At 51.6% G+C, this 15,799-nt stretch overlaps 1 protein-coding gene across 5 annotated transcripts; it reads right to left on the bottom strand.

The window, feature by feature from the left end:
• Window positions 1–13,280, bottom strand: Gpr35 (G protein-coupled receptor 35). Of its 5 annotated transcripts, XM_029480884.1 has the most exons (4): window positions 13,118–13,168; window positions 12,831–12,940; window positions 12,073–12,178; window positions 1,041–3,812 (listed from the first exon to the last, which is right to left on the bottom strand). In XM_029480884.1, the coding sequence occupies exon 4, from the start codon at window positions 3,800–3,802 to the stop codon at window positions 2,879–2,881; it is 924 nt and encodes a 307-aa protein (XP_029336744.1). In that variant the 5' UTR covers window positions 3,803–3,812; window positions 12,073–12,178; window positions 12,831–12,940; window positions 13,118–13,168; the 3' UTR covers window positions 1,041–2,878. The 5 variants fall into 5 exon arrangements, with proteins under 5 accessions (XP_021028572.1, XP_029336744.1, XP_029336743.1 ...); XM_021172913.1 differs by lacking the exons at window positions 12,073–12,178; window positions 12,831–12,940; window positions 13,118–13,168 and adding an exon at window positions 10,813–10,911 and having other exon boundaries at window positions 1–3,812; XM_029480883.1 differs by lacking the exons at window positions 12,073–12,178; window positions 12,831–12,940; window positions 13,118–13,168 and adding an exon at window positions 7,127–7,204.
• Between the last annotated feature and the right edge of the window lie 2,519 nt (window positions 13,281–15,799).

Genomic DNA, 15,799 nt, shown 5'->3' with positions numbered 1-15,799 from the left:
GAGATAGGGTTTCTCTAGGTAGCCCTGGCTGTCCTGGAACTCAATCTGTAGACCAGACTGGGCTCAAACTCACAGATTAGCCTGCCTCAGCCTCCTAAATGCTGAGATTAAAAGCACACACCACCACACCAGGACATAATGATGCCATTTTTTAATGGTTGAGTAATATTCCATTGTGTAAACGTAGGACATTTTCTTTATCCATTCTTCTGTTGAGGTGCATCTAGGTTGTTTCCAGTTTCTGGCTATTATGAACAAAGCCAATATCACTCATTAAAGAAACAGGACTACCTACATGCCAGTCTTACAGAAGAATTTTCTCAATTGTCATTGGTTCCCTTTTTTCAGAGGACTCTAGCTTGCGTCAAGTTGACAAAACAAAGCAAAACTAGCCAGTACTCAGAGTGGACTTTAGGGGAAGTTATTCATATAGCATGAGCTTTCTCATGACTGCTTTGTCAAATGCAGTTTTTAACAAGTCACAAGTTACCTTCAGATGTTCTGGAGTGTCCCCACACCAACCCCGGTGTCTCTGACACCAGTTCTAGTTGACCTTGGGCAGTGGAGGTACTGGGGCTCAGCCTTCCTCTTTGCCAATAGTATTTTTTTTTTTAAGATTTATTTATTTCATGTATATGAGCACACTGTAGCTCTTTAGACATACCAGAAGAGGGCATCAGATCCCATTATAGATGGTTGTGAGCCACCATGTGGTTGCTGGGAGTTGAATTTGGGACCTCTGGAAGAGCAGTCAGTGCCCTTAACCACTGAACCATCATCTCTCCGGTCTGCCAACAGGTTTTTTTTTTTTTTTAATAGTGTGCTATTTGTTTGACATTTATTTATTTTTTATTTGGAGGATGTGTTGGGGCCAGAGAACAACTTGTGGCGTGGCTCGTTCCTAGCATGTTAGTTCCCGGGATTTGAACTCAGGTTGCCAGGTTTGATTGCTGACACCCATGCCAGATGAGCCATTTAACTTTCTCATTTTTTTAGTGTGCTAATTTTGCAGCTTTTGTGTAAAGACTGTCCTTCATTTTCTACCTCCCGTCTTCTGCATCATCTGGACAGATGGCCAAGGCTAGCCTGTGGGGGTGTGGGATTTTCCCCTAAAGCTGAGGTTGCCAAAGGAAGGTAGAGGTGCTCTGCTGGTTCTGTGGGCAGGGGACCCAATACTGCACACTAGGGGATGCTATGGGGACCCCAAATGATCTATTTCTCCCCTCCTGATGCTTTGTTTCTATCACCGGCAAGCTACTTGGAATAGGTGTCTGCTGTTGTAGTCTAGAGGCGTAAGACTCAGAAAAGAACCATAGGCACACACGTGTGGATCCTATATCTTGATATTGTATAGATATGCCATCCCTTCCTTCCAAGGTGAAGGTTTAGATAATACTGCAGAAGAGAGGGTGGAGGGGATGTGAGAACTGGAGGGAGAGTGGGCGAGTGTGACAGAGAAGCCATTTCTCTGGCTTAGGATGATCATCAGCAGTGAACAGGAAAAGCGCTGCTTTGATCCACAGAACAGCTCGGCCCACAGTCATGCCAGTGAAACAAGCAAAATACGGCTGTGACGAATAGGCTGATGATCATGAAGCTGTTAGCAGTCCTTGGCAGAGCGAAGAGGGTCAGCACACCTTGGGTTGCAGCCACAGCTCCCTCACACCCTAGCCACATTTTTGTCCAGAGCAGGTGTCCAGTGTGTGTGTGAGGTGGAAGTTTAGTGGGGGTTGGTAATCTAGCGGTGCAGTTTGGGGATTGTTATCTATGCTGAGTGAGGCTTCTTGGTGACGGAGCACCCAAGAGTCACCGCGCTTTTGTAAGTAACTCCAGGAAATCAGTTCACCAATTTATACTTGAATGGAATCCTTTCTCTGGTGTCTGGAGGATGAACAGATTTTTGGTTTTTGCAGAAAAGGTCATACAAAAAAGGGGCCAGTTAGGCAGTAGGCCTTGGATGAAGTAGGGGTAGAGGGTAGGGAGAGCCACTACCCGCCCTCCCCTGAGCTGGAGGGACTCTGGCTCTGGGTAAGGTTGTAGCATTTGGACCAAGACAAAAAACAAAGCACAGAGGGGGAAGCCCAGGGCTACCACATCTCCAAATGTGCCCTGACTCAAAGCTGGCTTTGTGGCTCATCCTTTACTCCAGAGATCCTCGAAGCCTGGGGCCACATCCTCAGAGAGCATGGATACCAAACAGCAATCTTCCTCACAACAAACTCCAGCAGACCACTACCATAGCCACTGTCCTCAGGAATCAACAGTCCCACTATAGAATGGAAATACCAGAAGAGGCTCAGGACCGATTGCTCAACATGATGTTATGACCATTGGGTCTCCTGAGCTGGAACCCTCAGAATACAGAGCTGGAGCAACAGTGACAGTCATGGGCCTTGGAGGACAGCCTGCCAGACCACAGCTGCTGCCCTTTTGCCCAACCCTACCTACATGTGGCATGAAGTTTAGAGGTCCCGAAAGGAAGAAGCCATTTGAGGGTACTCTGGAAAGATGTCTCCTGGCTCTCTGAGCTGTATGTCCATCCTTTACCTCTCATCACTTGCGTTTAGGTGACAGAGGACCTTGCCAGGACCAACTCCGGAGAGGGGTGTATCCTAAACTCAGAGTGGCTAGCCATCAAGGCCCCATTCTGGTGCCCAGGGGTTCTAGATCTGGAATGGCAGATATGTGGTTTTGTTCCAGGGTCCCTCAGGTTGGACGTTAGAGCCTGAGTCCTCTGATCCTTTCAGGGGAGCAGATGCAGCCTCTCTAGGCCAACTGGGTCTCCTAGAGTGCTCAGACCCCGCAGCAGGTTCAGGCTGATCCGGGCTCCTTGCTCACATCACAGGTTCCTCTGACCCTTGGCACATGCTCACTTCTTCTAGGTGAGGCTCAGGATCTGGGAATCTTGGCTCTTGTGGGGTGTGTTGGAAGACGTGGCTGGCTTGGACGCTTCCTGGAACTCTCTGGCCATGTAGTAGTAACAGATGGCATCCAGGCAGCAGTTGGTATCTGAGAGTTTGCCTGTGATGGACAGGGCACGGCTGAAGGTGTCTCGGGCAGCACAGGTATTGAGGTTCAGGGAGACCTTCACCGTCAGGACCACATGCAGGGGCAGGAAGCAGATGACAAACACAGCCAAGTTGGCCCAGACCATGTGGGTGGCCTTTCGGGTAGCCTCCGCCTGCCCCACATCAGTGGCCGGCCTTCTCGATAGCACAGTCACCACCTGCAAAGAGCAGAAGACCACAATGGCCAGCGGCAGGTAGAATCCCAGCAGCGAGAAGGCAGTGGTGCTGAAGTTGTGCCGGGCTTGGCTGCTGAAGCAGAAGCCACCCTCCTGCATCCCCAGGCGCCAGCGCACTACCAGGGAGGTGATCACTATCACCCAAAGGGCCACACACACTGCTGCAGCCTGTCTCGGGGACCGCAGCTCACGTGCACGCAGGGGATGCCGCACTGCCACATAGCGGTCCACAGCAATGGCAGTGACCAGGCTTATGCTCATGTATCTATTGGCCAGGTAGATGCCCTGTGAGAGTTGGCAGACGGGTGTGTCTGAAGAGCTGTATTTCAGGGAGTACAGCATAAATGGCAAGGAGCAGAGCAGGCAGAGGTCGGCCACAGCCAGGTTGGTCATATAGATGCGGGTCTCCGTCCACTGGTGCATGCGATAGCAGAATATCCACAGTGCCACGCTGTTGAGCAGCAGGCCCAGCACCAGCAGCAAGGCTGAGTAGATGATGAAGAAGTTGTTGACGGCAGCAGGCCACGTGAGGGTGCTGTTACAAGTTGTACTATTCATGGTCCTAGGGCTGCAGGAAGGTCAGGAAGTCAGTGAGGGTAGGTGGAGGGAGGGGCCCCAAGGTAAGGCCCTGCCCTGTCCCAAAGCCTGCCCACCTCTGGGCAGGAATTCTGGAGCAGTCATGCCTCACACACCTGAAACTCCCCTTCCCAAAGAAACCACAGAAACTGTTAAAAAAAAAATCAAAAAGAAAAAACAAAAAAACCTCTCAGGGTCTAATCTCTGCTCACTGGACAGCTAGGGATATCCAAAGCCTCCAGAGATGATGGGAAGACTTAATGTGGCAGACCATTCCGAAGCTAGAGACAGAAAGACCCCGCCCATCTCCTTAGTCGGTCTCCTTGGACCAGCCTGATGCAGGGGAGATGGCGGTAGTAGGAGTGTCTACAGGTGCTCTCCAGCTCTCTAGAGCTCAAGTCCTAGGCAGAGATGAATGCCCACCAGCCTCACCCAGCATGCAGTGGGAGGCCTCAGCAGGGAGACCTCAGAGGAAGTTCTACCTATTGGCCTAAGGATCCCATGGGCCTTATAGCTTTCTGCCCCCACCCTGGCTGCAAGAAGACACCTACATTTGATTGACAGATGTAGCCAGCACTCATTCTGCCTGGTCTGAAGGACAACAGAGGGTATAGCCTGAGATGGTCTCTGGAAAGCTGTGGAAACTTCTGAGGTACCACCACTAGGCCCACAGGCTCGTGTCTGAGATCTGGGTTCTCAGAAGTAATAGTCCTGTCCTGGATGGACTCAGAGGTCCCAGGCACTGCCATTGTCAGGAATGTCTCCCTTGTCCACTCTCTACAATGAGGCCCAGGAGGGTACCCGAGCCCATCAAACCCCAGCCAGGTGGGCTTGGGCAGTGGCCTGACATATACTGTATGACAGGTGGCATAGCAATCAGACACCCTCATTCAACCTCCTCTTGGGCTAGCCTTGGCTACCCCATTAGATGGGGCACTCCACAACATTGAGAAGGAACTGAGCCAAGAAATGCCAGCAAGTGCTGATCCCAGGCACACTGGACACCTAGCCTGTCCCCTTGTTCCTGGTTGGGTACCAGGACCCTGAACAGTTGCAGGATTGGGTAAGCCATAGGTCTAGAGTTTATTGCAGTGGCTTCCTGCAGGGAAAGATGGCAGAGGAGAAGAACTGCGTTCACCAGGGAGAGGCAGGCCCAAGCCAGCTATCTGCCTTGGAAATTCACAAGACATGTGTCCTTTCCCATACAGGAAATGAACAAGCACCCACCCCAGTGATTGCAAGCAGTGAGGGGACGCAGGCCAAGGCTCATTTCCTCCTCGGTCCCCAGGGAACCTACACGCCTCCAGTCCATTAGAGAAGCAAAACCACAGATCCTAGCTGAGATGAATATTCTGCTATCATATTTTATGTCTAGATTCCATATCTGCCAGACTAGAACAGCCTATTTGCCAGCAACCATGGTTTCACAAACCATGTGTTTTGTTTTGTTTCTTTTTCCTTTCAAACAACCCAGAGTTCTGAGGTTCCTGGGGCTAAACTCTTTAGCCAGGCTAAACTCCAAGGACTTCCTCAGAGCCCCTGACACTGACTGTGAACCTGCTGCCCTTCACTCTCTGATACACCCACCCAGAAGCATCCTGTGTAGCCTCCTGCAGAACGGGTCCCTGGAATTTGTTCACTATCCAATAGGAGCGTCTGGGAGTTGGGCAGAATGGCTCCTGGGATGCCTATGGGGATGCCTTTTAGCATCGTGGCTCCCACCTGAGGCCTCTGCACCTGAAAACCTACACTACTCACACAGTCTTACTCCTGCCTCTGGGCTTGCAAGGGGCAGCCTGGACTCTCAGTGATCAGAAGCCTGTATAGGTGAGACGTGGGAGCTCTTCGTGACCCCTCTTTAATGTCCACTGTCCCACATAGCTACATGTGGCTTCCTATTGCGTACACAAGCTTGAAATTTTCAGGTTAGATTCAAATGGCCCAGTATTTTGTAGGGTCAGGTCAAAACCTCTGTCTGCTTAAAAGACAACACAGAACTCTAAGGAAGGAGGATTCAAACATCCCAACAGGTCAAGGTGCACAGACAGCTTGGAAGAAACATCCTACTCCGGGAACCCTGGCCCTTCAGGACACCTCCCCACAAAGTTCAGGATTTCAAGTCCCAGGGCCCAGCTACAGACAGCACATCCTGGCCTTGACTCAGTATAGCACAGGGACCGTAGCCAGGACACTCCCAACTGCCTCAGAAGTGCAGGTGGGTTGCCCTCAACAGGCACTGACATCCATCACATAGCCCATGCAGGGATGCTCACCGTTCAGTTTAGAGAAGCTGCCAGTGAATGCTGGGTTGGGGAAATGGTACTTTTAGGCTAGTAACTTCCTACCCGGTGTAAAATATGGGGCTGACACGGGGAGGGGAGCCAGCTGTGCACAGTGCAGGCCCTTTACCTCTGTGGGCCTTATGGCTAGGGGACACAGACGGCTGCTCTATGGATTCAGCACTGACCATCCAAAGAGGTCTGCAGAGGCTGATAGAAAGCCTGAGCCCATCCCTCGGTCACCCTGACATCTGGACAGGGACCTACAGGTCCCTGAGCACTTCTCTGTTTATCATCAGGCCTGGGGCCCCCACCCACAGCCTGAGATAAGAGGGCAAGAATAAGGCACTGTCAGTAGGATACTGACAGAACCACAGACCCCTACAGAAACGCCCTGGGTCCTATAGCAGGCCTGCGGCTGGGGACTTGCTGCTCCTCTCAAAGGCATACACACTTGTTTTCTATTCTAGCTCTGGAGTGCAAGACACCACTTGCACAGAGCAGACTTTGAAGTCTCTGATGAGTTCAGCACCAAGGCCTAGAAACATCCTGAGTTACTTTGTACTAGCCATTTATATCATCCCCACCCCACCTCAACCCCTAAGGAGAATAGCTACACTGATCCTGAGCAAATACTTCTGACCAGGAAGCACGCCCTGAGGTTCCAAGTCCCCAGCCCAGTCCCAGCTGTGCTCAAGCATACCCATCTGCCATCACCTATGTGACATAGCCCCCATCTGGCAGGCCGAAGCTCAGCCCCACCCATCTGACCAACCCCAATCCAGCCGCAGCTCACCCGAAAAAACCCCATCTCTACACCCCCACCCGCATCTGATGGACCCTGGCTCAGCCTAGCTCTAGCCTTACCTCATCTGACAGACCCCAGCCCAGCCCCACTTCATTAGCCCCTTCTCAGCCAGCTTTACCCCTCTGAAAGACTCCGGCCACAGTCCATCCCCATCCTCACCTCAGCTAATGGACCCCAGCCCAGCCCCATCCCATCTAACAGACGCCATGCCAGCCTTACCCATCTGACAGAGCCCAGTCCAGCCTCATTCAGCTGATAGCCTCCAGCCCAGCATCAATTGATACATCTCATGTAGGTCTGGCCCGTGTGGAAGCCCCAACTACATCAAGGCATCCACCTGTTCTCCCCGGGGCTGAGGTTGGCCAGCCACAGCTGACTGTCTTAAGCCCGCCTGTAAGTGAGGGCGACTGTTGGGCTTATTGACGACAGCAAAGGGGAGGCGGCAGCTCCACCCCTACCGCCTGCACTGTTTTCCCCAGCCCTAAGGCTGTGCTGAAAGGTGGGGATTTCTGGAAGGGAAGCTGGAACCTGCCACCTTGGCTGACACCTACAGAGAAGCAGCAAAGAATGCATTTGCTCTGGAAACAAAGAGTGAACCGTCTAACCAGGCAGCTCAGCCCCACCCTTGGATGTTTCCTCTTCCCTGGCTCTTTTCATTCTTAGCACCACTGGGCAGGTCCTGCAGTATCTGTGGTCACAAAATGGCACCCTGCTCCCTGGTCAGAGGCAGCAAGGTTCCCTCTCTTCCATGCTCCTGAAGATGTGTTCAACAGTCATGTCCCACATTCCTCCCTGACAGATGACTCAATCAGCATGTGTGGATAGGGCAGAGGCTGGCCTGGTTCAGCCAGCCCACAGATAAACCCACCCAAGCCACTCCTGACCTAGCAGCCAGGCTCAGAAGCCTTTCCAGGGCTCATTGTCTTCGTACAGCATATTGCCTTACACCAGTGGGCCTTGGTAGGCAGTCTTTGCCCCAGATACTTCACGCAGGGCCCAGGGGTCTTTCCCGGGGCCACAGGCCACCCTTCTGCAGATTACCTTCCCAGCCCAGCCGCCCTTTCCCCATATAAGCTCCATAGCATCTGACCATAAATAATAGATAAGTCTTCCTGCCTTCAAAGACAGTGAGGAGCTAGAGAGAGTTTCACTCCCACCCTTCCCCCTTTTCTTTTCCCGGGTGGAAACAGATCCTGAGAGGGGATTTATTGGTTAGGGTGTCACAGTTGGTGGCAAGTTTGGGACCAACACCTTAGTCCCCTGTATCTCCGGCTGAGCTCCCTGCCCAAAGGGAAGCCCTAGTTTGGCCCCACCCACTCTCTTTCACTGTGGCCTCCACAGGCACAGCCTATATGGTTGACTGCCTTTCCAGGCCTGTCCCACGGTGGGTACGAAGCCTGCTGTGGAGGTTCCCACCTGCAGCCACGGTGCTTCCCGAAGTGTCTCCTGCCTAGGTACTGGACCAGGTTTCCATCCTTACTCTCTCCCCATCTCACACTCTGGCCTCAGCATCTGCCCTGTGGGTCAGTAGAAGGTACTACTGGGTAGAGGCATGGTCCCTACCATCATGTAGACTGGCTCACAGGACAGGGTATTGCTCTAGGGGATTCTTCCCTCTGGCTAGATAGTTGGGATGGCAACTAGCAACATCAGGACCTTTCTCCCCTCCCCACTAGGCTTCTCCCCTACAGTAGCCTAGTGACCTAGAAGGCTATATATTTCAGGAAGGCACTCAATGTGTGGAGATCAAGCTGGGCTTGGAGTCACCATCTTCTTTTGCACAGGGTACAAGCTGCCCTCAGTCCTGCCTCCACACCCTACCAAGCCTCCACTTGTACTCTACACTAGGCTCTGCAGGGGACTCAGGTACTCAGGACAGATCCAAGCTGTCCCATGGGGCTGCCTAGCCCTTTTCTCAGAGGATTTAGATCCCAGAGACCTGGTTATTGCTGGTCAGGTTTCAGGGTCCATGTCAAATCCACAGTCTCTCTGCTTGGCAGTCTTAGACCCATATCTGCAGGCTTCTGGAGGCCAACTGCTGCCTCTTGCCTCTAACAGCCTCAGCTTCCAGGTAGCATTCTCTCCCTGAGGCCTGCCTGCCCCAGGCCCCCTTCAGTCCTCACCTTCTCCCATGCTGAACCTGCTAAACCCACACCAGGCCCAGTCTCTCTCCCTCTCCCCCCCTCCCCCTCCCCCTTCTTCCCCCTCTCCCCTCTCTCCCCTCTTCCTCTCCTTCCCTCTTTCCTCTCTNTCTCTCTCCTTTTCCCTCTCCCCTCCCCTCTCCCCGCCTCTCCCTCTCTCTCTGTTGGCCTGTGGGTCAGGATGTAGCTCTCAGCCACTGCTCCAAAGCCATGCTAATGGACTGTAGGCAAGTAATGTAATGAAACTGTAAGCAAGCCCCAATGAAACGCTTCCTTTTCTAAGATTTGCTGTGGTCATGGTGTCTCTTCACAGCAAAAGGACACTGACTAAGGCAGGTGCTCAGGCCTGCAGGCAGTTGGCAAGCCGTGCCCTCCCCTTGAGGATTCAGGGTGCTGTGGCCACCTCCAGTGCCTGAGTGTGAGGTTGGATAGAGCCTCACCCTTCCATCCACCTCCCTAGGGTGCCTAAGGCAAAGGGAACACCAAGGGCGACCCTGTCTTTGTCTAAACTGCTTGCATTTGTCTTACTAAGACAATCCCTACAGCACCGATTTTGCTTTTCTTGAAGTCTATTTGTTTTAGGGCCTCGTAAGTGCTATGCCCCAGGTTGTGGCCATGTGACCCAACCCCGGAGACAGGATCAAAAGGCAGGGTCCTTTGTGTCCCCGACTGCAGCTGTGCAAGGTAGGGCTGGCAGAGGGGATGTGACCTAGCTCCCAGCTCTATACTGGTATTTTCAGTTCTCTCTTCAGGGAACCAGGTCTTGAAGTGACAGCTTCCCGGAGAACACCCCTCCCCCACCAGCTGTCTCAAAGCCAGCAAAGACATGACCCCTGCTTCTAATGTTATTTTGCTGATAGGATCATGGACTCCACCAGTGGTTGGTACAGAGTGGAAGTATAACAGCTGGAGGTGTGAGACTCACTCAGCCATTGGCCCCGCAGGGATCTGCCTCTCCGCAGGGATCTGTTCCCATTCCACTCTCCAGCCAGGTCCTTCCAACACCAGTCCTCGGCCTGTCAAGACCACTTCCCTTCACTCTACAAGTCCCAGCCCCACTTCACAGGATGACAAGGTGCCAGAAATGGTAACACCCTTGAGCTCCACTTAAACTGAAGTCCCTCCCCATCTCAGGACCCCAAGCTCTCCAACTCCTCAGTAAGATCCCACCTGGAAGCCTTCTGTTGTCTGCCCCCCACCCCCACCCCCATACAACCCAGTATCTTTCCCAGGAAGTGGCTGTGAGACAACCCGGGGAAAACCCTTACTCCATCCATCTCCTCCCACCTTGGACCCAGCAGCCCTTCTTCCACAGGGCCCGGCTTCAATGAACCCTCTATTCTCTGCTCTCTACTTTCTCTCCAGCTGGCCATTCCCCATGCCACACTCTTTTTCTCCTGGGTGTTTCTAAGCCCCCTTGCTGTCCTCCTCTTTCAGTGTGTGCCTTTGCCTCCTCTACAAGGTGATCCTGACAAGGTACAGTTAAGCACCAGGCCGGGGCTCTCACCTCCAACCCCAGAACCTGGGAAAGGCTACTGTCCCTGTCATTGTCTCTGAGGCCTTGTCCGGCAGCTGTATGCTATGGGCCAGACTTTTTGTCTAGAAATTAATTCTTACAAAACTCTCATCTGGCCGGGTGGTGGTGGCACACATCTTTAATCCCAGCACTTGGGAGGAAGAGGCAGGTGGATTTCTGAGTTCGAGGCCAGCCTGGTCTACAGAGTGAGTTCCAGGACAGCCAGGGCTACACAGGGCTATACTTACTGAGGAGTTGGAGAGCTTGGGGTCCTGAGATGGGTAGGGACTTTAGTTCAAGTGGAGCTCAAGGGTGTTACTATTTCTGGCCCCTTGTCCTGTGAAGTGGGGCTGGGACTTATGGAGGAAGTCCACAAGTGAAGGGAAGTGACCTTGACAGAGAAACCCTGTCTCGAAAAAAAAACCAAAAAAACAAAAAAAAACAAAAAAAAACAAAAGAAAACAAAAACAAAAACAAAAACCACCACCAACAAAAACCTCTCATCTACTGCCAATATGAACTCAAGTGTCTGATGGAGGTGGTAGGATCCGGGACTCTCCTGAAAGTCCCTGGTAGACTAAGGCTGCAGGGAGTGGGGTCTTCCTTAAGCAGATTTGATAGAGGTGACCCAGTGGGGGATGGATGGATGACTGGGACACTGTTAGCTCTGTCCTACCCCTTCTCTCGGCTTTTCTGTATATTTGAGAATTTCCCTAAGTTTGCATGAATACAGGAATGACTGTGCAGCTGGCCATGAGACGGTCTGTGAATAGCAAAGTCCATCCGTTGTTTAAACAGACAGAGTAGTCAGGCAGTTGAAGGAGATGACACCACAAGGCCTGTAACTTTGTTGTGGGGTCCCTTCACTCTGACACTTGTCCCATATAACCCCTCGGTGGCTGCACCCCAACTCTCTTGGCCTTTCTGAACAAAGAAGGCCCCCCCCCAGGTTCCTCCAACTTCCTGTTATGGCAGCAAGAACTTCCACCCCTGCAAGTGATTTAAGTTGTGAGTGGCAGGGGAGGCCTAAGCCTCCTCTGAGTGTGAGGTGACTAAAGGGGACAGATCAGGCAGTAGCCAATTTCTGTATATATTCTTTAAAAATTGCCCTATGGCCTCTGAGATCTGTGCTGCCCACTCACACAATCACATATCTACACATGCCTTCCACAGAGCTATGGCTGAAGACAAAGGTGCGAGCATGGAACAGAGAGAGCAGGCTTGGCTAGGCCTGGATTCACTCACCCTCTTAGTTGCCTGTCATGCCACACAAATGTGTTTGTACTTTCCACTCAAACTGATTTAAAATGACCATTTCAACAAAAATGTGGCAAAGGCAATAAGGAGAAGTCAACTTAGTTTCAGGAAAAGCACTGAGGTTAAGCTCTTTGTAGTCAGTCATATCTGAGAGCCCGGGAGTCCACAGCCTCTGGTGAAGTCCTTGGCTCTCTGACAATGTCCAGGCTTCCTGGAAATGAAGGCACATCCTTCCACACAGAGGTACTCACTCTCCCTTGGACAGCTCCAGCTCTGCTGCTCCTTGGCTGCCTCTTCTCTCTGAAAGCTCTTTCAGGACTCTGCTCCCAGACACTGGGCTTCTCTCTCCTCCTGTAACTGGTTAAGCATATTCCCACACACAATTACTGCAGCCCTGTTTTGTCTGAATGGCTTTGCCCACATCATGGCTTCGTCTTCCCGGCCTCTCTTCTGTCTTAAGCAGCATGTAGATCTGATGCACAAGTCCATTCCTTCACTGGGCAACTTTGGCCTCTGGCCATGCTTGCTCTATGATCCTGTGCTGGTGAAACTTGTACAGACCGTGGTTGGGAGCTCTGATGGGAGAAGCTACTATAGGATGGTCAAGAGACATGGAGAAAACCCAAAGAATCCTCAAGTATTGAATGGGGCTCTTATAGAGCCCTGACGAAAGCTAAAGGGATTGATTTGAGGGAGCTTTAAGAGAGTGATGAGGGGATCAATATGAAAGGCTTCTGGAGACATCTGAGAGAGTCCTGAAGAGATTCTGAGGGAATCTGAGGAGAGTTCTAGATGGATCCTGAGGAGGCCCTAAGGGGACACCAATAAGGTCTGATAGGATGCTGAAGCGGTCCTAAGAGGGTTCTATGGACATCCTGAGAGGGTCCTGAGGAGAGCTGCCAGGGTTCTTAGCCCTGAAGGGCTCTCCATTGTGAGGTGCTGAGTAGTGGCAGTAAAAGCCACTCTTCCTGCCCCACTCATCCCTTTTCTGTATGAGGCCAGCACCCACCTCCAGCAGCAAATGTGTCCTGAGAGATGCATGGGCATTACCCTTCCTCCTAGGAAACTCGCACCCACTCGTCTCTCCGTGCCCACAGATGACTTAGGTCAATGGGGGCCCTAAAGACAACAGAAGTATTATTACCCTCTGAGAGAAACCTTGCCCACTGAGCACAGCAGGTAACTCATGGCAAGAGGAGGATCCTGCAGGATCCTAAGGGAAGGTAGCAGCTTACTGACTTCCAGTCTCCTTTACACACGGTGGGTGGGATGGGGGTGGGAGGGTGGTTCACTCACCTCAGGCAGCACTCTTCTACTCCAGGTGGGCCTTCTCAAAGTGCTGCTCAGTTTCAGCACTGCCCCATACCTTTGTGGAACCCTGTGGGAGACAGTGGGATGGGACCTTGAGTGCTGCCCACGCCACAGTTCTTGCCTTGTCAGGGCCTCATTGCCCTTTACTGCCCTCAGATTGCTCACCCACACTCTCTGCTCTCCTTCCCCTTTCTTGACTAGAAGGCTGGCTTCTGGCCTCACGCCAGGCCCACTACTGGCGATGCTGTCTCCCTCCACAGCACTCCAGTCACCAGCTGTCTTCCCCAGCCTCAAGGGGGTTTCAAGAACACTATACCTTTCTAGCAGAATCTCCTCCAGTCGATCCACCTCTAATCTGAGGGCCCCTCTAGCTACCCCACTCCCACCCCTAATCCAGATCCTTGACAGGCTTCTGGGGAAAAAAAATGCTCACAGGTCCTGAACTGTGGCAGAGACCTCAGACTAAAAAAATCTGAAGGGACAAAAATGTCAGCTCATGCCAGGCAGTAGTGGCAAATAAATGCCTTTAATCCCAGCACTTGGGAGACAGAGGCAGGATCTCTATGAGTTCAAGGCCAGCCTGGTCTACAGAGCTAGTTCCAGGACAGCCAGGGCTCCACAGAGAAATGCTTTCTCAAAAACCAGCTTATGAAAGTTGTGTGTAGTGAACATCTTACTCTGCTCCAAGTGAAATGGTCACACCCATAAGCTTACATTGGGCAAGTGGGGCCAGTCTCTCAGTGAGGGGTTTTCCTATCTCTCCATCAGGACACCAGCCTTCTGCTTGGGCAGACTAAAGTACTATGTCTTGGGTGGGCCAGGAGTTGGCTTAATCGGTACCCTAGACACACTGAGGCAGTCCTCTTAGAAACCCAGAGCTGAGAGTTCTTACAGCACCCTTCCCAATACCCCAGGACCACCAGCCCTCTGAGCCACTTCCTCTGAGGTTGAGCAAGATGCTGCTGACGGTAGACAGTGAAGCAGAAGAACGTAAGTGCATGGGTGGTTAGAGATAGGAAAAAGTTATTCAGCATGACCAAGAAAGGACAGGCACAAATTCAGCTCTCTACAGCACCATGACCCCTCCAGCAAATGGGTACACGTCCAAAAGTCTGATGATAATCTCAGAATGACTTCCTCTGGCGTGACTCACTCATCCCTAGGACATTACATGGCAAGCACAATGAGAGCTGTATTTATTATCTGACCCAATAACCTCGTATCTAGTAATCTACCACCAACAGTGAGAAAGTAGTGAGCAGATGCTTCAGGGCCAGCAATGCAGTGCAGATCTGCAGAATGGTAACAGCACATAACCTCACACGTCAATCTGCAAGGCTCTGGTTTGAAGGAAGAATGCTGGCACCATGGAGCACTGCAGAGCTGTAAGAAGCAAGAGGGTGGGTATTCTGTGTCTACGATCTATTTTTAAGCCAGGCAGTGGTTGTGCATGCCTTTAATCCCAGCACTTAGGAGCCAGAGGCAGGAGGAAGATCTCTGAGTTCAAGACCAGCTTTGTCAACACAGTCCCAGGACAGCCAGGGCTACACAGAGTAACCCTGTCTTGATAAACAAAACAAAACAAAACAACAACAAAATCTTTCTAAGCAAGTGTATGTGTGTGCGTGGGCACGCATGTGGTAGTGGGGTTGAGGGGGTGTACTGGAACATTATGGCCTTCTTTTCACCTTTTACTTTTATACAGGATCTTATTAAATTTCCCAGGCTGGTTCTAAACTCACTCTGGGTCTTGAACTTGTGACCTTCTGGTATCAGCCTCTAGGTGAGCCTGAGAAAACATGTCTTTGCTACAAGACCCAGACAGTTTATATTCTTTTAACTTTTATCCTTTTTCTTTTTTAATTTTTAAAAGACAGAATGTCACTGTAAAATGGAGGCCAGCGTGCTGACTGGTCTTATGTCAACTTGATACAAGCTAGATTTATCTAAAAGGAGAAAACTTCAACTGAGAGAATGCTCCCATCAAATCCAGCTGTACAGGGCATTTTCTTAATTAGTGATTGATGGGGGAGGGCCCAGCCCACTGTGGGTGGTGCCATCCCTGGGCACCTGGGTTCTATAAGAAAGCAGGCTCACCGGGAGGCCATTGCTGGAGCATCTGCCGGAGACATCTTGGTTCCCAAATCCTGCCAAGACAAGTCTACACAGGCTCCAGACATCGGGCACCTACCCTGCAGGAGGAGAGGTGTGCACCCTGCCCAGGAGGGCTTTGCCAGAGCATCCTCAGGAGCCATCTACCTTCCCGGATCCCGCCAAGACTAGTCTGCACAGGTCAGAGTATGGACTACAGAAGCTAAGAGCTTCTGGGACAGGCCGTGTTTTGGGCCTTCATCTTCTGCCAGGAGGCAAATCTGATAAACAGATATCAGTGCACCTTCTCTGCAAGAGGAGAGCTTGCCTGCAGAGAGTGCTCTAACCACTGAAACTCAGAAGAGAGCTAGTCTCCCAGGTCTGCTGGTAGAGGCTAACAGAATCACAAAAGGAACAAGCTCTAACCAGAGACAATTATAACAACTGACTCCAGAGATTACCAGATGGTGAAAGGCAGACATAAGAATCTTACTAACAGAAACCAAGACCACTCACCATCATCAGAACCCAGAACTCCTACCTCAGCCAGTCCTGGGCACCCCAACACACCTGAAA

This window comes from Mus caroli, chromosome 1 (genome assembly GCF_900094665.2).
Source record: "Mus caroli chromosome 1, CAROLI_EIJ_v1.1, whole genome shotgun sequence".
Taxonomy (NCBI): domain Eukaryota; kingdom Metazoa; phylum Chordata; class Mammalia; order Rodentia; family Muridae; genus Mus; species Mus caroli.
Note: the sequence above shows the minus strand (reverse complement) of the source record. Positions and strands in the feature narration are given on the sequence as shown.